The sequence below is a fragment of the Notamacropus eugenii genome, chromosome 3 (genome assembly GCF_028372415.1).
Source record: "Notamacropus eugenii isolate mMacEug1 chromosome 3, mMacEug1.pri_v2, whole genome shotgun sequence".
NCBI lineage: Eukaryota > Metazoa > Chordata > Mammalia > Diprotodontia > Macropodidae > Notamacropus > Notamacropus eugenii.
Window position 1 is genome coordinate 87,315,752 of NC_092874.1, and position 27,024 is coordinate 87,342,775.

Genomic DNA, 27,024 nt, shown 5'->3' on the forward strand with positions numbered 1-27,024 from the left:
TTACTTTTTCTTGACTAAGAAATAATTCATAGGATTTAATCCACTAACACTTTTGATATCAAACAGAAATTAATACACACTATGAAAACACATAGCAATATCAAAATACTATTCAAGAAAAGTCACAGTAAAAGAAAAGTTTAAAGTAAATCCAATTAAGAGACAACTTTGACTTTGGTATTAAGTACATAAAAATAAATATAAATGTGTTTTAATTAGTTAAGAATAGTTTAAAGCAAATCTCTATGCGTAAGGATATTAGGATAAAAGCACTTCTTAATAAACTTACAACCACTCCTTCAACATGATTCTCTTTAAAAAATAAGGAAAACACATTCTAGGCATATAACAGAAAAAAAAATTAAAGATACAAATATACACAACTCTGCATGATCCTATCAAATGTTGGGCTATTTTAAGATTTATTTAACTAACAAGAATACTCAAGACCCTCAAAAAAAGGTTAATAACTCTGATCTTTCCAGAGGTGGTGGATGAGAAATGAGGAAATAAGATATACATTTTCAGATATGACCAATGCTACAGAACTCCCTTATTTTATAAATAACCAGAGAAGCACTGTCTTGTGCTAAGCTCTGTGCTGTGCACTTGAAAAACAGTAGAAATATGAGATAGTCCCTGCCCTCAAAGAATTGTCATTCTACTGGGAGAGATACATGTTTAAGGAGAAACAGACATAGGTAGGATATATGCAAAATAAGTAACTGAGGAATGAATAGAGAATCAAGTTGAACCTTGAAGGGAGCTGGGGATTCCAAAGGTGGAAGTTACCAGGCAAAATATGAAAAGCAGTTTGCGCTACAACTAAGGATGTCTATCTGGCTGAATGTAATGAACCTAGAGCCAGATTATAAGGGTTTTAAATGTCAAAAACTTGGTATTTTACCCAGAAGACAATGAGAAACCTGGTTTCCTAAACAAGGGGTTAATACAATAAGAATTATCAATTTGGCAACTCGGTAGAAAAAGGAGTGAAAGAGTGGATGGAGACCCATTAAGAGACTATTCTAACAGTTTGGGTAATGAAGGTCTGGACCACAATGGTTGTGGTTCAAGTATAAAAAGGGAAAGGAGCAGAAGCATGCAGGGAGGGGGAAAGGAAGAGGAGAGAGAAGCTTGCAAAAGGTCAATATGAAATGAGTTAAGATTTAAAAGCATTAAATAAATATTTTTTAAAGAAAACAAACATATCATTTGTTAGAACTATAAACAACCTTTGAGGTCACCTAGTCTAACTCTGATTTCACAAAGGAAGAAAATGTGACACAAAGATAAACTACTACCCAGACTAACCCACTTTTTAAGTGGTAGAGGTAAATCCTTACCCAGGCTCCTAGCACCCAGGCCAATTCTTTCCCCACTATATTACACTACCTTCAACCAAAACATTTAAGGGTTGGGGAAGAATTATGCTTGGATAGAGTTCTGTCAGTACTACTAAGAACAAATTCATAAGCAACTACTTATCCATAATGCTAGTTCTAGCCCTTTTAAATCATCTGACCATTAATTTCTCAAAAATTAATTGCTATGCTGCTGATCCCAAATATCTACTTCTTGTTCATTCTATTTCTTTTGTCTTAAAAGCTCCCAAAGGGTACCACAGAAGCAAACAGTAAAACTTGGGGTTTTCATTTTAAGACTTATTCTACAATTAAAATGGCTAAGATAAACCTAATTCAGACTTTCAGATTAAAGTTCACAAAAATATTTACACAAATAAAATCACAGTAGATTTTAAAGAAAAATGTAAAGATAAAGAAATCTTCTAAGATTAATACAAGTTTTATAGGAAAAATAACAGAAGTCATTAAAAATATCTGAAAAAAAAACTATAATTTTTAAATTATCCTGTAAACAAGTGAAGGGAGTATCATCCTTAACATCCTACTTTTGCTGTTAAAATCAAATGTAAGGTGGAAGATCAAAACTCAATAGATTACCTTTAAATGATTTCTAGAATGTGCTAATTACCAAAATTTCTAGGTGAATGTATGTTATTTACCTGAAAGTACTATAATTCCTCAAAAATTTTGGGAAAATAGGTACCACATAAGATTCCAACCTACTACACTTTGCTAAAAAGTATGATGGCAGTAGAGTATTATGAGGAATAAGTGTTTAGACAAAGCTACAGTATTCAAACTGCAAATAATAATAAAAAAATAACATAATCCCTAGAGAAGTGGTGATAACTTAATTATTACAAGATAACTTATAATTAAACTCAAAGGTCAAAAGTAATGTGATAATTATTTTATTCCACATATTCTGTTTCATCAATTAAATTTTATTAGAGATCATGCAAAAATTATATTTTCATACCAAAAACAATTGTTTAAAACCTCAAGTTTGGGATGTTTCTTAATAATTGGGGAAGAAGTGAGAACAGAAATCGTTTAAAAGTGAAAGGTTTAAGCAGTTCATTACTGAATAACAAAATACAAATCTTAATCTAAAAAGATCAGGTGAGTAAACATTAAGGGAAAAGGAAGAAAAACAGAACACACTGCTAATAACAACAATTTCATTTTAAATAATACCATCAGGAAATGGATCACCAAAATTTTCTAAGAGAAATTTACTCTGCAATAAATTCAAATGCCAATACATAGTCTCCAAATCCTTAGGAAAAGCTAAAATTTCAGAATACAGTAACCTAATTTTTAAATCTAAATATCTATGCAGCCATAAAGTAAATAATTTTTCATTCACAGTGAGAATTACTTTTTTTAATAGGAGGGATCTACTACTTGAAGGAATGAATTTATCTGAAAGGTAATTGTAGTTCACATAAATCCAAGTGTTTGTTACCTTAGTTCCTTCTAGCTTACTGATTCAACTAGCTTCTTTCATTCCCTCAAATTATTATGTACTTCTTTGAAAATCGTCTTAGATGTTTTAAATAGCAGCATACTAATAAAACAAATATTTAATAAAATCCTACACAATTCACAACCACCAGGATGAAAATCATTTCCCGTAACTGCTTGAACTTTTCAAGGAAGAGCACAAAATTTAAACCCTTAAATGAGCCTGAGGTTTAAGCGATTGGTACGAGAGAGCTTACAGTGAATTCTACGACACTCATATAACCATAGAATTTCTTGACAAGGTTTTTCTTCGTAGTTGATCTCAAGCCAATTAAACTCCATAAATACAGTCAAAGCCAAAGTACCTGCATTTATACAGGTACAGTGCAGAAACATCAGTAGCACTCTCTGAAGCAATTTCAGACTATTTTATTGAACTTTTATTTGATAATTGCTCACTAACATCCATGTACTGTTCACCACCTCAGAGTAGGTTTATAGTTTCTTCCTGTTCCTGGGATGAACTCTAACTCTTCATGAAGATAGTTACAGGTTAATAAAGAAAGAAAAAAAAGAGAGATGAACATAAATTTTGCGAAAATTAGCAGTTCTTAGCTATCACATCTGAGATTTTAAACATTTTTTCAACTCTGGTGCTGAGACATAACCAAAGTTCTCAAAATTGCTTTTATTCATGGGTAGGGTTTATTAATGTAGTCATTAAAAGGGAAAAGGAAAAAGTGGTATTAACTGTAAAAAAACAAAAAAACAGGGAAACGATATAATAGAGAAGAGTCCAACCACATCTTCAATTCAATGCTCCCAAGTCTCTCACAGCCAACACCACCAAAGCAAGATTCAGAGGGCTCTTAGATGCCTGTGGTGAACTAATCCTGTTCCTGGATTTCATAAGATGTTACCACTGGGTGGAAGAATGGCTTCTGGACTACTATTTTTTTTTTCCTCATGTGATGTATTTCCATGAAGGTTTCTTGATTTAAAAACAAATGTTGGAAAAATAAAATGTACCTAAATCACCTCCCCCATGAAGAAAATATTCTATTAGGTTCAGGATTTAGAGTTGGAAATTACCTCTGAGAGCTAATCCAACTATCTCATTTTACAGAAATGGAAATTGAAGATAGAAACATTAAGTGGTTTCCAACTGCCTGATTTTTCCACCAGCATCATGGTACATGAGTTATTTCACATAACTTGGGTTTATCATGGTTTTATTTTAACCATTCATATAGATATCATAGGTAGGTAGATAGGGAAGGGAGAAACAGAGAAGAGGGGGAAAGAGCAAAGGGAAATGGGGAACGGGAAGGTGGAAGGGAAAGGAAGGAGTAAAGAGAAGCATTTCTCTCCATAAAAAAAGGAAACTATATCATCAATAAAGATTAAATAATTGCCTTATTACAACAAAGCCCTCTGAGGCTAAGTAGTAAAGATGGCTCTTAACTAATTCTCTTTGAGTTCTTGAAGTTACCTTTTTAAAAAGACACAAACAAAACAAAACAAATAAACTTTCTTTTTTCTTCTCAGAGATCACTTTTTATTGCAGACATGGGTCAGGTCTCCTTCCCAAACCCCACTTCTAGTCTATGTGCTAGGGAACAACAAACTAACAGCCTTATGACTAAAACAAAAAGTGAAGGGCAGAGGGGCTCTCCTAATAAAAGTAAAGTAAAATTCTTGAGTCTTTGGTGCTTGGGGAATATGACCTCTACTCTGGGTCTTCAAAGGTTTGAGGTTTGGGGTTTTGGGTTTTTTTCTTTTGTATCTCCTGGTATTATTCTATGTACAGGATAGCTGGGGTTCTCTGTTTATTTTGGTTATCAAATAAATGGGGTTGGAGAATTCTGGTACAAAGCATGTTATAAAACAAAAACAAATCACATCACCCACGTTCTCTTTTAATGTTTATTGTTAAACCAGTAGTGCCTCCCGTTCCGCCTCACTATGCTCTTCCTCGCTGAGCAGCTCTTCATACTCTTCGCTGAGCTCTTCCATATCCCCGTAATAAGGGAGCCTTTCACTTGCTTCTTCTTCACTAGATACAACTTCCAATTCCTCACTAAGCACTTCTCCTGGGCCTCGACTGTTCACCTCACTTGGTTCCTCTTCACTAGAGATAATATCCAGCTCCTCACTGGTCAAATCTTCAAAATACTGCTGTTGTCCTGAAACACAGAGCTCATCCTCACTGGATACCACATCCAAAACCTCACTGCTCTCTTCGCTAGGAACTTCGTCAAGCCCATCACTGTTCTCATCAAAACCAGGCTGATCTAACTCCTCATTGGCTTCCAATTCTTCACTGGTCAGCTCTTCGAATCCTGGTAGGGTAAAATGGCTCATCATATTAATGTTTATTAAATCATAGCTCACAAAATATAACATTAAACTATCTAAGACTCACAGACTGTGCCCTCAAATGGCCTCACTCTCCTGTGTTTCTTTTCTTTTCACATTACCTTTCTCTAATTCTCTATTATCTTATTTATTTCCAAAGCTAAAATTTTAACATTAAAGGAGGAAGTCACTGTGAGCACTTTTGCCTCCATACAAATATTTTTCGATCAGGATACCTATATGCTTATCTATTTAATGAGTTTAAAAATAGGTGATAATTTCAAGTAATAAAGCAAACTACACTCACCCCACTCCCAAATTATCTGTCATTTTATGGGATAAGCATTTGTGAGTTCATAGGGAGGAAAATCAATAATTTTTTAATGGTACCATCAAGGATATCATTATTAAAATATTTAACTGGCTAAATCATTCAAAATCAAGTTTTATAATCCTTAAATTACTTAAAATACTAAAAATTTCCAATTGACATTACCGTAAATGGATGGACATTTACCAATAACTGTCTAGAGGAGATTTAAGATAAGTCACCTACTCTACCAACCTACCATAAAGGTAGGTATTTACAGTCACCTTCTCAATTAAACAGTTTTCAGAGTTGATTTTATATCTAGAATATGAATCTGTAAGTGCCACTGGGAACCTAATCTCTTATCAATTTCTGCATCAGAGAGTTCATCCTAATGTCTAATCCAATTTTTTACTGTCATAATTTAAACCCCTTTCATATTGTGTTGTCCTCAATCAAAAGAATTACTGCCTACCACCACGTGTATTGTGTCCTTAAATATCTATATCCCCTTCAAGTCTTCCCCTGGTCTTTCTATCTAAGTTCAACTATAAAATTTTCAATCAAAAAAGGGGATTGCTTTTCTTCCTAATCTTGTTAATTTTCCACATTGCTTAAGATGCAGGGCACCTAGACAGGATATAGTACCCTAGGTGCTGATAATCTAATAAAAATCATTCTGAAGTGTGCCTGGTATCATTTTTGAAAGGAACAATACATACACAAACACATACACCAGAGCACTAGGAAGAAAACAAAAAAGGCTCCAAAAAATAATTTGTGGAATGAACATTAAAATTAATTTATCTCAAAGGAAAAAAATTGCAAATTCATTAAAAGTACAGCTTCATGGATAACAAAAATCTCCTGCATTGTGGAAATAACAAAAAACAAAAAACAAAAAAAAAAACAAAAAAAAAAAGCCCAATTTCAAAATAAAGCTGAGAATCCCTGAATTCACCCAAATCTACACTAAACATACCACCAGCAGGACGGACAGTTACTTCATACACGTGGAAGCCATCAAGCATCCTCTTTTCCCTTGCGTAAATCCTTAGTGACTGAAAATGGAAGCCACCTAGAAGACCTATAAAAATGGATTGAACAAGTGTCACTGCCAAACTAATGTAAGTCATAAATATAAAAAGGGGGCAGGCAGCAGTAGAATGACAAAGGGATTTCAAAAACAAGATATATTAGAAAACAAATATCCTAAAAGGTATTTAAGAAGGAGAGTGCCTGAATATTCTACTATTACAATTTAAAAATTGGCTACTTCTTTCAAGGTCTTTGTTTACAAGTAATATAATTTCTCTTTACTACCAACTACTTTTTTCTTATAACTACAGCTTCAATTACTTTAATTGATAACTATATTGATAAATATAAACACTAAGCTTCCCTGGCAATAACACATTTTTAGTTTAAAAGATCCATATCATGAAATAATCTAAGTTTTTTTATCCCCAACAAAAGAAAATTACTCACTAAAAATGAGTTAGAAAGAGGTCTATTTTGACTATGTTGGCAGTCATATAACCTCTTTTTTTCTCCTAAATGGAAATCAAAAGATGAGGTTTAAAGGAAAAGCGTCATTACTGAATGACACTTTCCATTCTTTTCATACCATTAAAGATAAACCAAATTCAACACGCCTAATGACAGAATCAGAATTAAACAGGAACTTAACCCTACCTCCAAGGGAAAAACAGAGTTAAATTAAATTACCCCCTGGAGAGAAGAATTCAAAGTATAATGTGGGTTTTCATAAAAATTGGTTCCCTGGTTACATTAGATACAGTCCATCCACAAAATTTCATAAAAATTCTCTGCCCTCACCCTCATTTTCCCCTAAGAAAAATGAGCAGCTGAAGTACTCTACATTATAGCTAAAGACAGCAAAAAACATAAAAACTAATATTGACAGAATTATCAATTACTAGTTCTAGTACACTACCTGTATTTCTACCATATATTTTAATAATTTCTTTGAACAAAGTTCAGCCTTCATTAATTATAATGTGAAGATTTAAATGCAAGTTTAAAGTTTCACATTTTGAACATTTGGATATACTCAATCAATATCCACATAAATTTATACTTGTAATCAAAACTAAGACATGACCATCCTTCAAAGTAAAAGGATTAACAAGCTCCCTATCTACTCACTGTGCTTCCTTGCCATAAACATTAGTCCCTTTAAAGTATGTACTTGAGTCTTCAGCTGTTATTTGTGTAAATGAAAATATCGAACAATTACTAGTGATTTTCCCCTCTTCCTATCAGGTTGTTTAAAGGAAAAAGTGGGGGATCATGAAAGTTAATGATGGAATTTCTTTGCATCTCCACACTATGATATGTTGCAGAGTTGCACCATAAATAAAACCTATTACCTACCCGAAGTGCTGGTGATTTAATTCCTCTTCTGTGCCTACGATGGGCAGGGGCCTCCACTTGTTTTCCCCTGTATTCTTTGTAGACAGAATTGCTCTTCTTGTTTCCCTCCTGGGGGGGATCCAGATGGTGATCACTCTCTCCAATCAGGCTCCAGGGAAATGAGGGGTAAACACAGGATGTGTTTCCCCTTCAATGAGCCAGAAGATAAAAGTGGCTGAAGCAGCACAAATTTCAACCCTGACCTCCAATGTAAGCAGTGCATGTATGGAACACCCTGACAGTTCAAACAGCCAACTACAAAAATGGGAAGAAGCACTAACAGCAAAATGCTGACTGACATCAGGTACCTGACAAGCCTTAAGGAATAGCCAAAGCACAGTTCTTTGCAGAATAGGCGCTTAATAAATGTTTCTTTAAGTTAATAATCCAGGCATATGTTAGAAAGTAACAAAGATGAACAAGAGATCTACTTGATCAGGAAGTCCATAACCCTATCAATGAAGAAGCAACCTAATCAAACACTACCCCTCGTTATAAAACTAGTTTCTCACTTCAAAGAACATCTCCAGAATCCAGATCTACTGACATCATTCCCACCCTCCTTTTAACAAAACTGGACCAAAAGATCACAGTACACCACACTTGGAAAAAAGAACATTATTGGTAAGTCAGACTAGCATTTCTTCTGCTTCTGAAAAATAACCAAGCTATCACTTGAGGTTTCTATACATGGCAAACACTTAACCCAAAAACCAGTTTTCCAAATGGGAACCAACATACATACACAACACCTGAATCCTTAGAAGTTTTTCCGCTCATAAGTTGGCAAAAGACATTTAAATTTGTATTTCAACTATCTTAAACCAATGACGACTATTTCAAAACATCAGAAGCTTCTATAAGAGGCAAAAAGTAAAATGACAGTAAGAAATTTACCATACATTTTAAAGAGAAAGGCTTAAGACATGGCAAAATTCTAATTAACGGAAAAAAGCTGAATAAGTAAATCTTATTGAATATTGTTAAATTTTGTATAGCGCCATCATACCAGGGATACAGTACCACAACCAAGAGCTTACCAAAGAAGTCAAATGAAAATGGGTCCCTTCCACCAAAAAATTCCCTGAAGACATCATCTGGGTTCCGGAATGTAAATCCATATTCAAATGGATTATCAAAATGACTTCCACCTATAGAAATGATTTAAGAAAATCATGAGTTTATAATTATCTAGTATACTGTATATAAGTAGTATCATTTGCTTTGGGAAGACATAGCAAAGTTAAAAGCCCTACTTAGTAAATTCATAAATTTGGGCTTCTCTAGCTTCACAAAGTTCATCATGTAAGTTAAGATGCCCTGACTTCACTTGTACAACAGTAAAATTTACATTTCACAGTAGAGATGGAAAACTAACTACCATATTCATCTTGTTAACATCTATGATCCACACAGCTCTCAACATATTCTGTAATATATTCCAGAGGAGACTCATGAATTTCATGGTCACTACTACAGTATTGAGCAAACTTAAGGGACAAGACTTTTCTATTCTTAGAATGTTACCAAGACCCCACATTTTTTGTTTCCCTCCAAAATGGCACAGATTTTACACTAGCTCCACCTATACTGGTTTATGTACTATTAACTGGGTACTTTAAAAAGCTAATAATATAAAAAGACTAAATAATTTATCTTCAGAAAGCACTTACTAAAATTCACATGTGGGAAACTAAGTAACCAAAGAATTCCAGTAGATCTCTCCAATTTTCAAAACAATTTTATTCAGTCAGTTAATGGTTACCTATAAAGGTCAGGAAGGTCTGTATACATGGCCTTCAGGAAATAAGGCACTAAACAGGAGAGTGAAGGATGCCAGCAGGAAGATACTGGGGGTAGAATATAAAGGAAGAACTCCAAAGTATGAGCTTTACTTCCCTTAGTGAAAGTGTTCAACTTCACACTGATACAGTATTTCAATTATTACTGACTTGATTTTGGCTAGACAAACCATTTTTTAAAAATTATCTTGGTCTAGAGGAATGGACTAGGAGTCAAGTTTTCAAGTTAAATTAAGAATGTGTGGCATACATACTTTCTACTCTTCAAAATAATTTTCTACTTCTAAAGTAACTGGTCAAAAATGTAAAAAAATTATTTCTCCCAAAGAAGAAACTTTAAAACTCTATGTAGACAAAACACACTCATACCCACCCCAAGAAGAACTGAATTGAAAGGATAGCACTCATAGAACGGACAACTTTGAGTTTGTGAGGAATTGTATTTTTTGGTTTTGCTAAGTTTTCTTTCCCCCTCTTTCTCTTTTCAATGTTTTGTTACAAGTGATGGCTCTCTGGAGGAGATAGATACAGTTGGAAATGAAGTTCACATAAAAACAAAACATCAATAACAAAAGTTTTAAAGGGAAAAAATTGGCTACATAGGACATTTCTAATACCTACATATTTATAACCATGGCACACAACTCAAAGTTGCTCAATTTTACAAAGGCATGGAGTGGCATCCTCTCAACTATTATTTGGATCCAAGCTTGGTCATTCATTATACAGACACAATGTTCAGTTTTTCCATTTTTTTTTTAAATTCTCAAGATATTCTAGCTTTAAAAGAACATAAACAATAATTTATAGTAAATTCTAGGATCTAGGATAGTTTATGGTATTATCTTCAATGCCACTCAAAATAATTTAAAAACCAAAATTCAAGTTGGAAAAAAAAGGACTATTTTTGGTGCAAAATGTCTACATACCTCCTCCACCTCCACCATTCAATCCTTCTTTTCCATATTTGTCATAGATGTCCCGTTTTTTGGCTAAATAATGGAAAAAAATAAAACTGATGTGTGTGTGTATATATATATATATACATACCTTTTCCCCCTCAAATGTAATAGAAAAGATATTTTCCCAATTATATACTGTTATTAAACATCCATAAACAAATATTTAAGATTTTCATAGCACTAAATCTCTTTGTAATTGATGTAAGTCAGGAAGAAACAAGTAGCAAAAAGGAAAGGAACTATTTTCAAAAGAAACAAAAAACAACAAATATTCATCTTAGAAAAGTTCATATTCACCAATAATGATGAAAATTAAAGCAACTTTTAACAAAATTTCAAAATACTTTACATACATTATCTCATTTAAGTCTCACAACAACCCTGTGAGATAGGTAATACAGGTGATTTTTATTCTCATTTTAAAGCTCAATCAATCAACAAACATTTAATCACCTATTATATATCAGGAATCACATTAGGCACTGGAGAAGAGAAAAATGAAACCAGGCTGCCCTCAAGTAGCTTCAAAAGATTTGCACAAGTATACAAGTATAGGCACAGCATACACAAATCAAACACAAGGTAACAGGGAAGAAGATAGCACTAGAAGATGAACAAGTTTCAGAGAGGTTAAAGAGCTTCCTTGTCCTTGGTTAGTTACACAGCTCATAAGCCAGATACTCTGGATTCCAGCTCTTCCATTTTACCAACAATCCTCAGTTTCTCAAGCTAATGAAGTTAGGATACAATGGAAAACACCTCATTGTTGGAAGAGCTATGGGAAGACAGGAATATCAATTCACAGCTGATAAAGCTGTTTACTGGCTCAATCACTTAAAAAAAGCACTGAGAATTGTTCAAGAAAAGGTTCCACTATTAAGACTATATTCCAAGGCAAATGATCTAAAGAAAAACTTGTTCCCCATATGTACAAGAACATTCATATCAACTTTACTTGGATGAATAAAAAGCAAGAAATTAAACCCCAAAAATAAATGGGGAGTGTTTGGGCAAACTACGTTCTATTAATGTAATAGAACATGACAGGTGAATTATAAGGAAAGATGACTATAAAGCCTTCAAAGGATTGGCGGGATTGGGGGAATGGAGCTTGTAACAAAGACATGAGGAAGAGTGAAAAAAGCAACCCTGAAAATGATACAAATTGACAATACTCGAATCAGTGTCTCTCAGAAGGTATTTATGTACCTCCAATTATATGTGGTTTACACTTGCAACATGCTCAAGCAGTCGCCAATTCTCCCTAGTGTGGTTTGAGCAGCCAAATCAGAACCAGAATACGCATCCTCTGATTCCAAATGAGCATTCAACAATACACACCACACTTGCTTGAAGATCTGGAGTTTCTTTGAGTGTATGCTTTTTTTTTTTTTAATTCAAGTCACTTGTCAACATCTCCTTTACACTTAATAGTAACATTATTTTCCTTGTTGACAATACAAGTGGACTCATATGTCATTATCTTATTTCTATAAAGCATAACATTTCTATAAAGCAAAGTGGACCCATCTTAAGAGTTAGTAAAAATTGTGTATTTGAAAGGGACTCAAATTATTTATTTACAATTTTTATGAGGAATTCCAGGAGGCCAAAGCTTTCTGGCTGCTGTGAGAATTATGTGAAAGGGTCCTTCCATTTTATTTTTAACAGTAAATACTGGCTAAAGAACAGGGTTCATTCAGATAGACTTGAATCCAAGTGATGCCTCTGAGATATGGGGATGGGTTAGGGATAGTTTTATTACCTTAACCTCTCAGTGCCCCCAGCAACTCTGTTACGCTTCAAAGGGAATCTGTGATTCATCTATACACTTATCTGCAACTTTTAAAAATTATACTGACATAAAATTTTGCTTATATTGAAAATATAGAGATTGATTCATTCATATCCTCAGTGTAATTACATTTGGGCAATGTTCCATTCAGAGTACTACCAGTAAAGTTTTTATATAAACTTTGTGTAATTTTAGCACCTTCTATCTCCCTTTTTTTTTTTTTTTGGACAATTAGAGCAACCACAAAAAAAATTAAATGACCTGCAAAGACAAAGGGGGCAGGTAGCAGCATTTTGTATTTTCTTTGTTTCATGGCTTGGTGTGAAATCCCTACTGGTGATCAGCCTTTCCATATTTACGTCTAGCCCTTGAAAGAAGTGCAGCTTTTTGATGAGTAAGTACATAAACTAACAGAACTTGGGATCTGCTAATGTATGTTTCAAGAACCTCTGGGGTGACGGATTTTTTTTTATTGTTAAAATGTTGTGAAGATGATCATCAAATAATGGCTGGAACTCTCTCACTAAGTTTATAGACATATTTCTTTATCACTGGTAGGAGTACCTATAGCAATAAAGACAATGGAGCTTTTCAGCCTAGAAGGTATGTATAATACACTGGTCTATATAGAGTTAACTGCAGCAATATTAATAATTACAGTTTACTAATGAACATGCAAAACCAATTGTATTAAAGTGAGATCTGGGGTGGCTGGAAGGTGTAATTATTGGAGAGGGGAGGACATACTTTATGGAATATATGAATACTCACCTTAAAGAGTAATTCGGACAAAACGGAAGCAGAAGTGAGATCAGCATTAAAATGTGCAAAAAGCTTCCTAACAATGACAATTTGTGCTCTAACTAAAGCAATGATCATTGAATGAATCCTACTGCCTCTGTACTTTCTAGCAATAATGAGCTAATTAAAACACCAAATGTTTTTGTGAAGTGGCTTAGGCACTGAAAATAAGGCCAAACTTAATCAATGTTCCATTCAAGTTCCTCTATCAATGTTTTTCTTTTCAGACTCATTTTTCCACTTCAGATTTCTGTTATCACTGTCATACATATAAACTTTTACCATACTGCAATAAGTTGCACTAAGAATTTTGGCACACTCTTCATACATAATACTTTGTGTGACTTGTAGTCTCCAATTTTCAATTTTCATCTGCTGCCCTGCCTGGTTTCAACTTCGCAAAACAAGATGCACCTCAAAGAATAAGCTCACCATTTCTAAACTTAGCATGATATGTTCAACTCCCTCCTCAGCCTAGTCTCCCCTTGGTAGGGCAGAGTACTGAACTTCAAAGCCTTCCTTTACAGAGGGAAGAGATTCAAATTCTTAGCTCATTCCACTTTGCCTCTGCTGCTCTGCCTGGCTTTACCTCCACAAAACAAGATGCCCCAGTGCAGACTGGGTCCACCAACCACTCTTTCCACTGGTATTGTTCTTCCCACACTTTCCTGCCTCCTTTTGTGTGCTGTCTCCCCCCTCTACATCCTAAACTCCTTGAGGGTAGAGGCTAACTTTTATTAACTGCATCCCAGCACTTAGCACAGGGCCCTGGTACACAACGTTTTTGGATTGGAGTGGGTCTTTTCTATATATAAGACAGCTAGTCTGCCAGCCAACAAGTGTTTATTAAGTTAAGTGATTACTATGTATCAGGCATTGTGTTATACACTTACTATGTGCCAAGTACTATGGGGATACAAAAAAATGGTCCATGAACTTACATTCTAATGATGGCAACAAGTATATAAAATATAGAGCAGACAGAAGGTAGTATTAAAATGGAATGGACTAGCAGATGAGGAGAATGGAAAAGCTTCCTTCAGAAAGAGGTGTTTGGGCTAATCTTGAAGGAAATCTGGGATTCTAAGAAGCACAGGCAAGCAGAAAGAGCATTAGAGGTATAGAGGGGCAGCCAGTGTAAAAGCACAGAGCAACATAGTGAGGAGCAGAAATGTGTATCTTGGTAACCATTAACAGTATATGAAGCTTACAAATATTTTAGATATATATATTTACATACACACACACACACACACACACACACACACACATCTTAACATTTCAAACATGAAAATAAAGGATTTTCCAAACATTTCACTTCTATTTCTAAACCTTTTCATATATCAAGAAAACGAATTCAAGGCTTTTTCAAGGTTGGGGGATAGGCGAAGGAAGAGGAGGAAGCAGTACAAAAGATGTGATTTCATTTCCCATTTTATAATTGCAATTTATAATCTTCAAAAATTTGCCTATTAAGGAAGTAGTCCCAGAGCTAATGTGGCAAAGAGAGAATCCTCTCTATTCCATTTTACCATGAATATCCTTTGCTATTTCCTTCAGAACACACGAAAACTAAAGTCCTCTACAAATAGAATGAGAATGCTAAAACATCCTATGCTGTGCTAAATAAATCAAACCTGTGACCTGTAATCTGACTGCATACAGAGGGAAGTGTGTTAACTATCCACTCTGAATGAAACTAGCCACCAGTTACTGACTGTTTCATGCCAAGTAGGCTGGACTATCTGCCCATGTTTTCCATTTAGAAGCTCAGTTTGAAGACCTGCAACAGCACTTGCTTTGTGTCCCAAGGCACACCACAACCTATTCTTTTAGTGAAACCACTGGTTTTGTGCTCAACAATCATCCATTCATACACAAAGATCCAGGCCAGTGGATTTAATTTTCGATGATAACAATCTCAATACCTAAGAACTAGTTGTAACTGAAAACTATTTTAACTTGAAAACTAGGTTAAAAACAAAACTTCCATCTTGTAAGTTGAAAGATCTGGAGTAATAGTTTATTACTTCCTGAATTTGAAACTAGTATGTTTAGGTCATCTAACAGTATTATTTGAAAGCACCCAAGTTAAAAAAAAAATTCATTAGAGGTTTCAGCTCTAATGCAGCAGCAGTAAGGATTTCTGACTAGAAAGTTTATACGCACTAAGGTAGAACATAATCTGTCAGGATATGGAAAAATCTCAGCTACACAGTTATTATTTTGGGAAAATGGGTGATAATTTAGAATACTCTAAAATCTATGCTTCCATAGAAAAATCAATAGCAAAAACAGGCATTAGAATGGTCTTAAAGTGAAGGCATTAAAATGTCTTCACTTTGTACAACTGAAAAAAATTTCTAAGTATTCTCATTGGTTCATTACTGCTAAATATCAATATGAAATATAAAAGGCTTATAAAAATTTGGCTAATCCTAGCTTCAAATAAAATTTATAATTCTATTCAGCTTTTCTTTGGAATAATCAAATTAGGTGGTTATCCAATAAACTCTTGAGCAGATTTACTGATTAGATATAAAGGTAACAACATAAACAAAAGTTAGGTTTCAATATTATTCTTTTACATAGTAAAAAAAAAAAAAAACAAGTCATAAATACTGCTTCTTGACTAGAGAAAATCAGTGTAATACATACTCTCCAATTCAGGGGTGGGGAACCTGTAGCCTCAAGGCCACATGTGGCCTCAGAATTCTATTCAGGGATTTGTTCTGTGAAGTTTAGATTCCATCAAAGGGCTGCACTTGAGGACCTAGAGAGCCACAGATTCCCCACCTCTGCAAGTCTACATCATAAATCAATTACAAATCACACAAGATAGTTATGAGAAGTAATGAGTCCATAATTGTGGCAGCTAGGGGGCATAGCACTGGGCCTGGAGTCCGGAAAAGCTGAGTTCAAATGTGGCTTCACACAAACTAGCTGTGCGTTCCCTTTGGCAAGTCATTTACCTCTTTCTGCCTTAGTTTCCTCAGCTGTAAAAACGGGGGTAATAACAGCACCTACTTTTCAGGATTATTGTAAGAATCCAGTGAGATAATGTTTGTAAAGTGTTTAGCACAGTGCCTGGTATGTAGTAGGTGCTATATAAATGCTTATTTCTCCTCCTTCCCCCTGCATAATTATCAATGTTAATACTTTACAGATATTTCCCAGTTGGTAACAATGGTCCCATCAAAAGTACCTCAGGGTTTTATGTATTGATAAAACACACCTGAAAATGACTGAATAGCACGCCACATTCCTAGTCATTAATTCAGAAAGTATACTGTCAGGGCAAAAACAACTTTTTAATTTACCATTAGCTCTATTTTACAAGAATTTTAAGTATAGTGAGTGAATGCTTAATAAATGCTTTTTGGTTAATTGATAAGAAATGAAAAAATATAAATGATCTACAAATTTAGTAGAAAAACAAATCATCCAATAAAGAAATAACCAAAATTAACTTCTGATTAAAAAACCCACAATCGACAAGTTTATTAAGTATTTGATATGGTCCAGGCACTAAGCTAAATGATGAGGATACAAAGAAAAGAACAAAAGTCTCTGCCTGCAAGCTTACGTTCCAAAGGAGGAGACGATGTGGACGTATATAAGGTATGTGCAATACAATATTTACAAAGTAGATTTAAGGTAATGTGTGCGTGTGTTCATCCTTCACTGCCGAAGAAGACCATGCCATCAGAGAAATGATGACATGACTTGCACTTGACTTTGTTTTGAGTGAGGAAGGGCTGTGCAGGTCACCAGACTCACTTCTCCTCAGGAGCCATCTGAGTCCAGTGACCAGATATTCATCAGGATGACTGGAGATGACCCAGGATGAGGCAATTGGGGTTAAGTGACTTGCCCAAGGTCACACAGCTAGTGAGTGTCAAGCGTCTGAGATGAGATTTGAACTCAGGTCTTCCTAACTCCTGCACTGGTGCTCTATCCACTGTACCACCTAGATGCCCTAAGGTAACTTAGGAAGGCATTACCAAGTGGGAAGAAGGGCATAGAAAGAATGAGATGACTACCAAGAAAGATTTTTTTTTTTTGCTGAAGACAGTATTTGAACTGAGTCCTGCAGGAAGCTAAGAATTATAAGAGAGAAGAGGTACAGGAGAGAGATCATTCCAGTAATGGAATACAGCCAGGACAAAAAGAGAGAGAGAGAAGGGAGAGTATATGATGTGTGAAGAATAACAAGCAGGTCAATGTATCTAGATAGTCAATTATGTAGAGGAGAGTAATATGTAAGAAGACTGGAAAGACAAGGTTGTAAATAGCCTTAAATGAAAGAATTTATATTTGATCCTAGACTAGAAAACCACTAGTTTTTTGAGTCAGGAAGAGGGACATAAACAGCTGTGTTTTAGGAAAATTAGTGGCTATGTGAAGAACAGACTGGAGTGGGGTGAGACTGTGGCAGGGAGACTAATTAGGAAGCTATTGCAATGATCTAGCTGAAAGGTGATGATGGCCTGAACTAGAATGATAGCTGTGTGGCTTATAAAAGACTGATGCTGTAGGATAGAAATGGTATTTGGAACCGAAACTGGACATAAGGAATAAGCTTCACAGTGAAAAGTGGAGAACAACAGTTGCAAAACCTGAAAGGACAGTACTGCCTCAGTAACAGTGATGAGCATCAGGAAAGGTGCAGGAACCACTAGAGATCTCTGGCAACCTAGTCCAGAAAGAATTCACGGGACTCAAGCAATATTAAGTCAAGTAGGCAAAAAAGTTTATTATTACACTTTTCAGTGGGCAAGGGTTCTTAAGGAACCTGGAATTTAAAGGAGTGATAAAGCTTATATAGATTATACCATAGTAAAACATGTGACAATTATGCTAACCAGGTGTTTTGGGGTGGGATTAGGGAGTGGTTAGTTCTTAAAGGAACATGCACATTTACTATCTACTGCACAGGTATTTTACCCAAAATTCATCAGGAAATAGCCTGGGGGCGCAGGAGGCACTACATGGAAGTGTGGTTTTAGGCCTGAAATGTCACTTGGTCAACCAACGGTCAGGGCTGAATGAGAAATACCCAGGCTGCTCTCATCAATATCTTGTTAGACAAGATAAATGTAAGGGAGTATATGTATGCCTAAGTCTAGGATACATAAGATTGGTCAATAAGTAGTAAATGTCGTTATGACCCAGTACACATCCTGTTCAGACTAATAAATTCTATAGGTGCTGCTAGCTACTGTAGCAGGAAAGGAAATAACGATTGTTGCTGCAGCAGGCTGTGTCCTTGGGCTGGGGAGAAACTGCCTGAGATAGTGTGTTGAGGCTAGAAAGAAATGTGATTTTAGAATTGCGGTCCAAGCACATGTACCCAAGCACCTCATCAATAGTAGGGAAATTCAGAAGAGAGATGAAATGGGGTTGAGAAGAAAGATAAAAATGAGATGCCTGTGGGATGTTCCATTTGAATAAGACAGGATTAGGGACCTCATGAGAGAGGTTAGGACTAGATAGATAGATCTGGGAATCATCTGCATAGAAATGACAATTGAACCCTTGTGAGCTGATGAGACACCAAATGAGAATACAAAGAGAAAAAAGAAGAGGGTCCAGGACTAAGCTTGAGGGGGAAACCCATAGTTACTGAGTATGGCATAGATGAAGAGCTATAGCACGAATGAGGACAAAAGGTTAACAGGCAAGAGTGGAAGTGAGAGATATCAGTGCCACAAAAACCTAAGGAAAAGAGAGTATCTAGAGTCAATCAAGAGTGCCAAACTCACAGAAAGATTAAGGAGGATGAGGTCTGAGAAGAGGTCATTAGATTTGACAATTAAGAGATCACTGGTAACTTTGGAAAGATCCCTTTGAGATGAATGATAAGGTCAGAAGCTGGATTTTTTGGAGGGGGTTAGGGGGACAGGAAGATTAAATAATACTGAAAACTAAAAACAAAGTATAAACAGCTTTTTCAACAAAAGGACAGTCATAGGGCAATCTATCCAGAACAGTAGAATCTAGTCAAGATTTCTGAAGGATAGGAAAGAATTCAGTGTTTGTAGGCACAGGAAGGAATTGTTATGTTGGGACAGACTGAAAATGAGGGAATGGAGAAAGGAGGGAATGGAGAGACACGAAAGCAATCTGCTGGGAGGGAGGGGCTATTGGAGAATTGGGATCAAGGGATACATGGAGAGTTAGTCTAGTCAAGGATAAAGATTAAAGGAAATGGTAGGGAATCATATCAATGGGATATGAGATAAAGAGAAAATTAAAAGAGGGAGTACTTGACAAATAGATTCAATTTTTCTTGTAAAGTATGAGGTAAGTTTCACAGTGAAGAGAAAGGATGAAAAGATGTAGGAGATTTAGAGAGAAGAGGGGGTTTAGAACAATCCCTGTGGTGAATGAGAAAAGAATTATTTAGAGAGGAGTAAAAGAATTTCTTTGCTGCTTTGGGAACCCAGATGAGATTGTAATATTACTTAGTAAAATCATCACTAATGAAATATAGCACCATTATTATCTAGCACCAAAATCCAAGAATTATATATATCAGTCATGCAATGACCTGAGAAGAACTGTCAAAACTGAAGTTTCCATCCCACTCCAGCACAAAGACTGAACGTCTGGAATTAATTTTTCTGCAATAAACTACCTGGCTGTTGCTTCTATATTTGACAGCAATTTCTGATTCTCCATCAATATCTGTATAATTTTTTAAGAGACAGAATTTATAGGAAATTGTTCATTGAAGACAGGGCCTAATCAGTGAAAATGACATTGCAGGGTTTCTTTTCTGAATGTGGCATCAGCAACTCCTTTTGAGCACTTCTGTCTTACCAGCAGGAGTCAACAAATTATTTAACTTCATGCTGCCAGGAGGAAAATGCAACACTCATGAATATCACTGACAGATGTAGGGAATAAGGAGAGATTTTTAAAAAAGAGAGAGACAGAGAAACAGAGAGACAGAGACCAGGGGTGGAGGGTAAAGGGGAAGGAAAAGATAGGTAGCAGGAAAGGAGGAAAAAAAATGGTAAATGACTATTGGTCCAAAGATCATTCAGCAAATCCCAGAGTGAAGGTAACCTACCCCAAACAAGAAATTCTTTTAGAGATTCTATAATGCAGGATTCAAACTAATATAAAAGGCTGACAGAAGTCAAAAGGAGGTAAAAACCAGGTATGCTATCATTAGACCTAACGTGTAAGAAACCAAGGATGTTTCCTGACACTAGTAGACAGCACAAAAGTAAAATCTCCCGAAGAGCCAACTAATCTCCATCTGTATAAATTGTTGAATATGTTCTCTAATACACTTAAAGTGGAGGAAAATAGAGCAAAACTACAATTTTCCATTGCTGAAAAATATATAGCAACAATCCTCAGCTTGTTATTTTTCAAGTCCTATGCAAAAGTAGCAAATAATTGCTAGAAGTCAATACCAGTCCACAGAGCATACGTACCGGGACATAAAAAGAGAGATGGTTGCTCAATCTGAACAAAACCTTTATGCAACTGTGAGGGCAGTGATAGAAAAAATAACTAAATTCTGTAAAAAGTCAACCAAAAAATACAATATATATGAAACAGTGTGATCTGGAGCCATTTAGCTAGCTTGTCTTCAGCAATTCAAAACATAGGAAGAATATATTCAAGAGCCTCTAATAGGAACGTCGAGGTAAACAAGCTTACTAGGTAAATAACAATGGAATCTACGGTAAATATTTTAATAAAAGTGAACACTTCTTGTAGCATATTAGTAGTACTTAAACAATCGTTTCATTGAAAATAGGCTGCTATATAGGGCCGCAGTCAGCAAACTAACAGCCCTAAATACAATAAAACTTCATTTTAAAATGAAAAAACCATTCATAGCTTTCAGGCAAAACAGGTGATGGATCAAATCCACAGGCTGTATAGTTTGACAAGGCGCTGCTATAGAGAAACAGCTCCAAAATGTTATAATTCTGCTACTGTTTCCAAAAGTCAAGCAAAATTCTAAAGGATGAAATCCCCATTTACAGTTATGAGATTTTGGATTGGTAGAGGTTTCTAAAAAATCCAATGCCTTTTAAATATATACAAAACACTATTCCCATTTAAAGATGAGACAACAGAGGCTCAGGTAAGACAGGTGACTTGTCCATGGTCACATAGCCAATAAATAACTGGAGCTGGGACATGGAACTCAGATGTCCTGATTCAAAATCTCAATTTCTTTCCACACTACGTAAGTATACGTACATACCAACATCACCACTATCACCACCACAAAATAAAGAGAAAAAATATGCAGCTAGAATTTAATCCCACTCAATCTAAATAAACTATAAATAACCCACCTTTCAACAAGTGAGACATTTAAGACTAGATACCCAAACTTCTTCTGAATGGATTTACTCTTAAGATCTGCCATCATCACAAAAATATCAATATACTACACAGCCTAGGAAGGCCTAAGAAAAATCTTGCAGATTTACCTTATTTCATGGTTGTTTTTATTGTTGATTTAGCTTCTATACTAAATAAAAAGAGCGTTCTTAGATTAAAATTTAAGGTATTAAAAGTCATCTATCATGAAATGATCAGTATCACAATGGTATAAAGATAGAAAATAGAAATCTAAATAGAATTAACTAGCTTTGATAACTATCTGAGAAAAGTTCATCCTAAAGACTAATCACAGACACTAACTCCTCCACCAGTCTAAGCTATAGATTTATATAACTGATTAAAGTACTTATGTAGCTTAAAAACTATTAACATTGCTATTAAATTACAAGTCAGTATCTGTCATAAACAGTGCCCAAATAAAACTTTCTTTCAAAAACCCAGACCAAAGAAACTTAATTCCAATGGTACATACCACTTTTTTGCCTTTGTTCCTTAAATATCAGAGATGGTGGGCACTGTTTTTAAATTGTCTAATATCATCATACAATCTATGAAAAAAAGCCAGCTGTCACACCATTCACAGCTATTACTGTCAAATCATTTTCCAGAACGTTGCCAAAGCCAGATTTTCATTCTGTCTGCTTAAAATCAGAAAGTTTTAGAACTTTAGCAGTGCTTTCCTCTGAGAACGCCAAAATTCACTTAAAAAGGCAAATTACTGTACACACTTTGCATGCGCTTAGAATACCATTCATTATCTTCACTATCCAGTCAATGTACATTACACCTCTGTAGTACTTACCATCTGATAACACCTCATATGCCTCAGCTACTTGTTTGAATCTCCTTTCTGCTTCTTCTTTATTTTCAGGATTTTTATCCGGGTGCCACTTAAGTGCCAATTTACGATACCTGGAATTAATAAAAGTACGGAAAAAGGTATTTATTACACAGTAATGTGTAAAATCAATTTGCCTTCAATGGTAACAATATACTTTCAAGAAGAAAAAGCACTTCAAAGATGATCGTTTGCTAGACAGTTGCTACAACTTTTAAATCAAGTGCTCATCTTCTCTCCAACACTAAGATAAAATTATAAACTGAAAATGCAAGGTGGCCTGATATATTGAGATAGGGGAAAGGCTGCCCTTAGATACAAAAAGAACTGGGTTCACATAACAGCTCTGTGAACATGGGGAAAGTCGCAAATAAAGAGTTGCCAGTGTGTATGAGGTGAAGGAAGTTTCTATACCAGGAGGTTCCATATCCTTGAAACATTAGAAATCCAAAAAAGAGAGGGTAGAGATACCAACTCAATGTATCAAAATAGTGAGGCTCACTAGCACTTGAAGAAATCTGGTCCATCAAGACATTCTACAAATAAAGCAAATGTAAATACGTCTGGGGTATTAAATGCATAAACAGTACCAGAGATGGCAAAAATTCATGTAGGGTATAGAGAAATAAAGCCTAGAAACTAAGTAATATGATTCTTGTTCCATTAAGTCCTAGTTTCCCATCCCTACTTTACCTAGTCCAACACAAATAAACTCTACTTTAGGAAATGTATAGTTTACTATATAACTTGCAAATAGATCTAGAAACCTTTTATTTTTAATCTTCAAAAATACAACTAGTCTTTATACCACATTTTGACTTTTAAGGTAAATACATTATTCTCATTTGATACTTTAAAAAAATCTGTAAGGCAGGCAGAGAAGGCACTAATTCTCTTTTATGGATGAGGAAACTGCAGCTAAGAGAACTCAACTGACTTGTCCACAGATCAAAGAGGTAAAAGCAATCATCAGTGGTAGAAGTAAAACTCAGGGCTCCCCTGACTTAAATCCAATGCTTTCTCTACCACTGCTATTAATGTCCATCATCCCCTTGTGCCAGAATCTTATGGCTAAGGTTCTTGGCATTTTCAAAGATATCTTCAGCAGGAGCAAAATGAGTAACGAGAAAAAATGGGTAGCTTACCTAAAATCTAATTAAGTTGCTAACTCTAGAACAAAGATACTTCAGTCTACAAAATCTATTCAGCTTACCTAAAACCTAATTAAGTTGCTAACTCTAGAACAAAGATACTTCAGTCTACACAATCTATTCAAAACTTACCTTTTTATTAAAACATATACAAAAGCCTATTTCTAGGCACAATTTGGTTTGCTCTAATCTGCCCCTTCAGTTCACAATAAATTCAACTAGCAGTAATTCAGTGGTAAGCAGCATCCTTTTAAAAGTTAAAATGTAAAAAGCGAAATCAACCCCACACTTAAGTAAGAAAAGCTAATGTCCTAAAGAAAAAATAAATCCTACTAAGTTCTAAGAAACTTCACCCAATTGATAATATAACCAACTATGGAGATATGTTGACTATATGACTTTCAACTGAAATCTTTTAATGCTGACCAAAAATATTAATTCCAAACCTCTGCCCTCAAGCACCAAATTGTATTAGATGATGATAATACTATGTACGCAACAACTGTCTTGTGGTTTGTGTTGCTGATTCTACTGCAGAACATCTGCAACGCTGCTTTTAAGTTAGTGGTCATTATTTAATAGCTGAACTAACTGTTGATTCCCTAAAACTAATCAATCACTGGAGTTCAAAGTTGGTGCCCCATGGAGGGGTGAGGTGGGGTCATTCTCATATCAGAATTATTTAAGCTCCCTATAGAATATTTTCTCACAATACATGCTCTTTCATTCATTTTCCAGCTATGTTAAGTTCGGCATAAATATGTCAGAGCAAGGATTATTTCATAATCTCTTTGGATGCAAATTAGTCCTATAAATGCTGTTCCATATAACTTCATGTCTGTAACTATTCTGACACCATCGTGCCCACCAGTCTCCTTTGATTCAACTTGATACTTCCCTGTCAAACAGCACTAGACAAACTATACTAGGAAAAAAAACTTAACCTAATTCCTTTTTTATGTTCTAAATTTCCAATTAGAAATTTCCAACTAGAAATCTTTTATTTTCATAGTTTCCCTCATGTATGCAGAAATATAGGCTCCATTTTTTCAGGTTCATCATCTATCTTTACTGTTGTGATGGTCTACAATCAATTCTAAGGGTATCTTTTCAGTTTACAGGGAACTGGTTTAAAAAAAAAGAATTAAAAAAAACACAAGAATTATGTAGATTTATTCATTCTAGATAACTGAGGCCTTTTCTTCTAATATCCATCCAGATTCCAAGTCACAATGGTTAAAGGTAGATATACATAACCAATATATTACAAAGCCAATCAAATATATTATATCATCCACACATTTTTCTCAACTTACTCACTTAAAGTATTTATTTCAACCAGAGAAGGCAAAGCACTGTGTACCTCTTTGCAAAGCCAGGGAACTCAAAAGAATTTTAAAACAAGATTAAATATCTTTTTAAGTAATTAAAAGAATACTTACGCCTTTTTAATATCCTCGGGTGAGGCATGTCTCTGCACACCTAGAACTTCATAGTAATCCACCATGTTTTAATAGTTTGTTGGAACAAGTCCTGAAATTAAAAATCTTCCGTAAATGACAGAATCATAATAATTTCTGAATGGGTGAGTTAAAGAGTCACTTCCCCACAACATCTATTGGCCCACTTCTACTTTGAGGGCAGAAAGATGGCTTATGTTATTTAATAACCTATGCTGCTATCTATTAACCTTAGGCCTTATGGTAGAGCTAAAAGTCACAATGTCAAAGGAAGCAAATTTCACAGATTTATATTCCGTTGGCTGCAATTTTTTAGACCCTGAACTTAGCTAATAATAATTTAGGAAAGCAAACTCTCACATCCCCAAACGTAATCAAACTGACATATGTCCTAAATCAACTATTCAATGAGTCCTCCCAGACACAGGACCCTGCAGATACAGGCAGGATGCAGGCATCCATCAACAAGCATTTATTCAGTACTTAGCCAGGTACTATGCTAAGTGGTAGGGATATTAAAAAGGGCCAAAAATATGTTCCCTACTCTAGAGGAATTCACATTAAAAAGAGAGACACAATATACAAACTACGTATACATAAAACATACATGCAGAAAGATAATCAGGGAGTGGAGGTTGGGGAGGATTAAGAAGAAGGTCTCCCAAAGGGAAGGTCTGAGCCGAGTTTTGGAGAAGGTCAGGGAAGAAGGTGGGAGGTGAAGGAGAACATCCCACATATGGAGGTGAGCCAGTGCAAAGGAAGGGTCAAGAAACAGGAGTGTGTGAGAAATAGCAAGTAGGCCAGCATGGCTGAATCCCAGATATTGTACAAGAGAATCAATCATAAGACTGAAAGTTAGGAAGGGAGTAGGTTGCTTTACAATGCCCAAACAAGAGGATTTTATATTTTATTCTAGATATAACTAAAAACCATTATTGGAGCTGACTGAGAGGATGACATGGTCATATCTACACTTTAGCAGGTGAGTGGAAAAATGCCAGGCACTAAGCTAAGCACTGGGGATAAGATGAGAGAGAAAAACAGTCCCTATCCTCCAGAAACTTTCATTATAATGGGAGAGGCCGAAATTATGTAATTAAGTATGTACCCAAAATTTAAAAAATGAATACAAGGTCATTTTGGAGGAAGGTACATTAATAAATTTTGGGGGCTGAGGAAAGGCGACAGAAATTCAGAGAGGCCTTCATATAGAAAGTGTTATTTGAAGAAACAACTACAGATTCTAAGAGGAAGCAGTAAAGATGAAATGCATTTCAACCACGGAGATCAGCCAATGCAAAGGCCAAAGAGAAAATGGTATGAGTGGAGTGATTTGTGTTAAGAGCTCTCACTTCTTACCCCAAATATACTTCCCCCCTTTCAACTCAAAATCTGTGATCCTATAAAACAGAAAATATTACATCAATGTCATTCAAAGCCTGAAAAGATGTGTTTTAAGAGAAAACAGAATGGAGAGCAGTAAAGGCCTTCTGAAGGAAGTGAAATGGGAAAAAATGTCCCAAAGATTTTAAATTTTCTTGGTTTCTAGGATTCTTGCATTTCTCAAATCTAGACAGCTACCCAAAACCGATTTCTTTTCAAAAATACCCTTACACTTACACTAAGCACATCATGTCTGCTGTGGCTATCCAGAGGCAGCACCAAACAAAAACCAACTGCTGCTATGCCTCTGTCTGTGGGACTGCTTCCTCTGGGCACAAAGGGGAAATTAATAACAGTGTATACTGTTCTTACCAATTAACTGCTTCATTAAGGTACCCAAGGGAAAGTGAGGCAGCAAGAAAAAGTTAAAATTTGACAATGGGAGCTAAAAATTAATCATGAGAGCCAATTAATCAATAATCATGATTGCTTATCATCTTTTTAAAAAAATT

General features: G+C 35.3%; 1 protein-coding gene across 10 annotated transcripts in view; it reads right to left on the minus strand.

Annotated features, from left to right (window-relative positions):
• DNAJB6 (DnaJ heat shock protein family (Hsp40) member B6) overlaps positions 1-27,024 on the minus strand; it is a 127,289-nt gene that overhangs the window by 66,746 nt on the left and 33,519 nt on the right. For 7 of the 10 annotated variants that reach the window (XM_072652086.1, XM_072652082.1, XM_072652088.1 and 4 more), the window contains 4 exons: positions 25,112-25,202; positions 22,483-22,592; positions 10,670-10,732; positions 8,979-9,089 (listed from right to left, as the gene is read on the minus strand). In XM_072652086.1, coding sequence (XP_072508187.1) covers positions 8,979-9,089; positions 10,670-10,732; positions 22,483-22,592; positions 25,112-25,176 — 349 coding nt within the window. In that variant the 5' untranslated portion in view covers positions 25,177-25,202. Of the gene's footprint in view, positions 1-4,742; positions 5,177-6,484; positions 6,590-8,978; positions 9,090-10,669; positions 10,733-22,482; positions 22,593-25,111; positions 25,203-27,024 lie in introns of those variants that run through there. The other 3 variants (XM_072652089.1, XM_072652091.1, XM_072652090.1) reach the window with 1 other exon arrangement.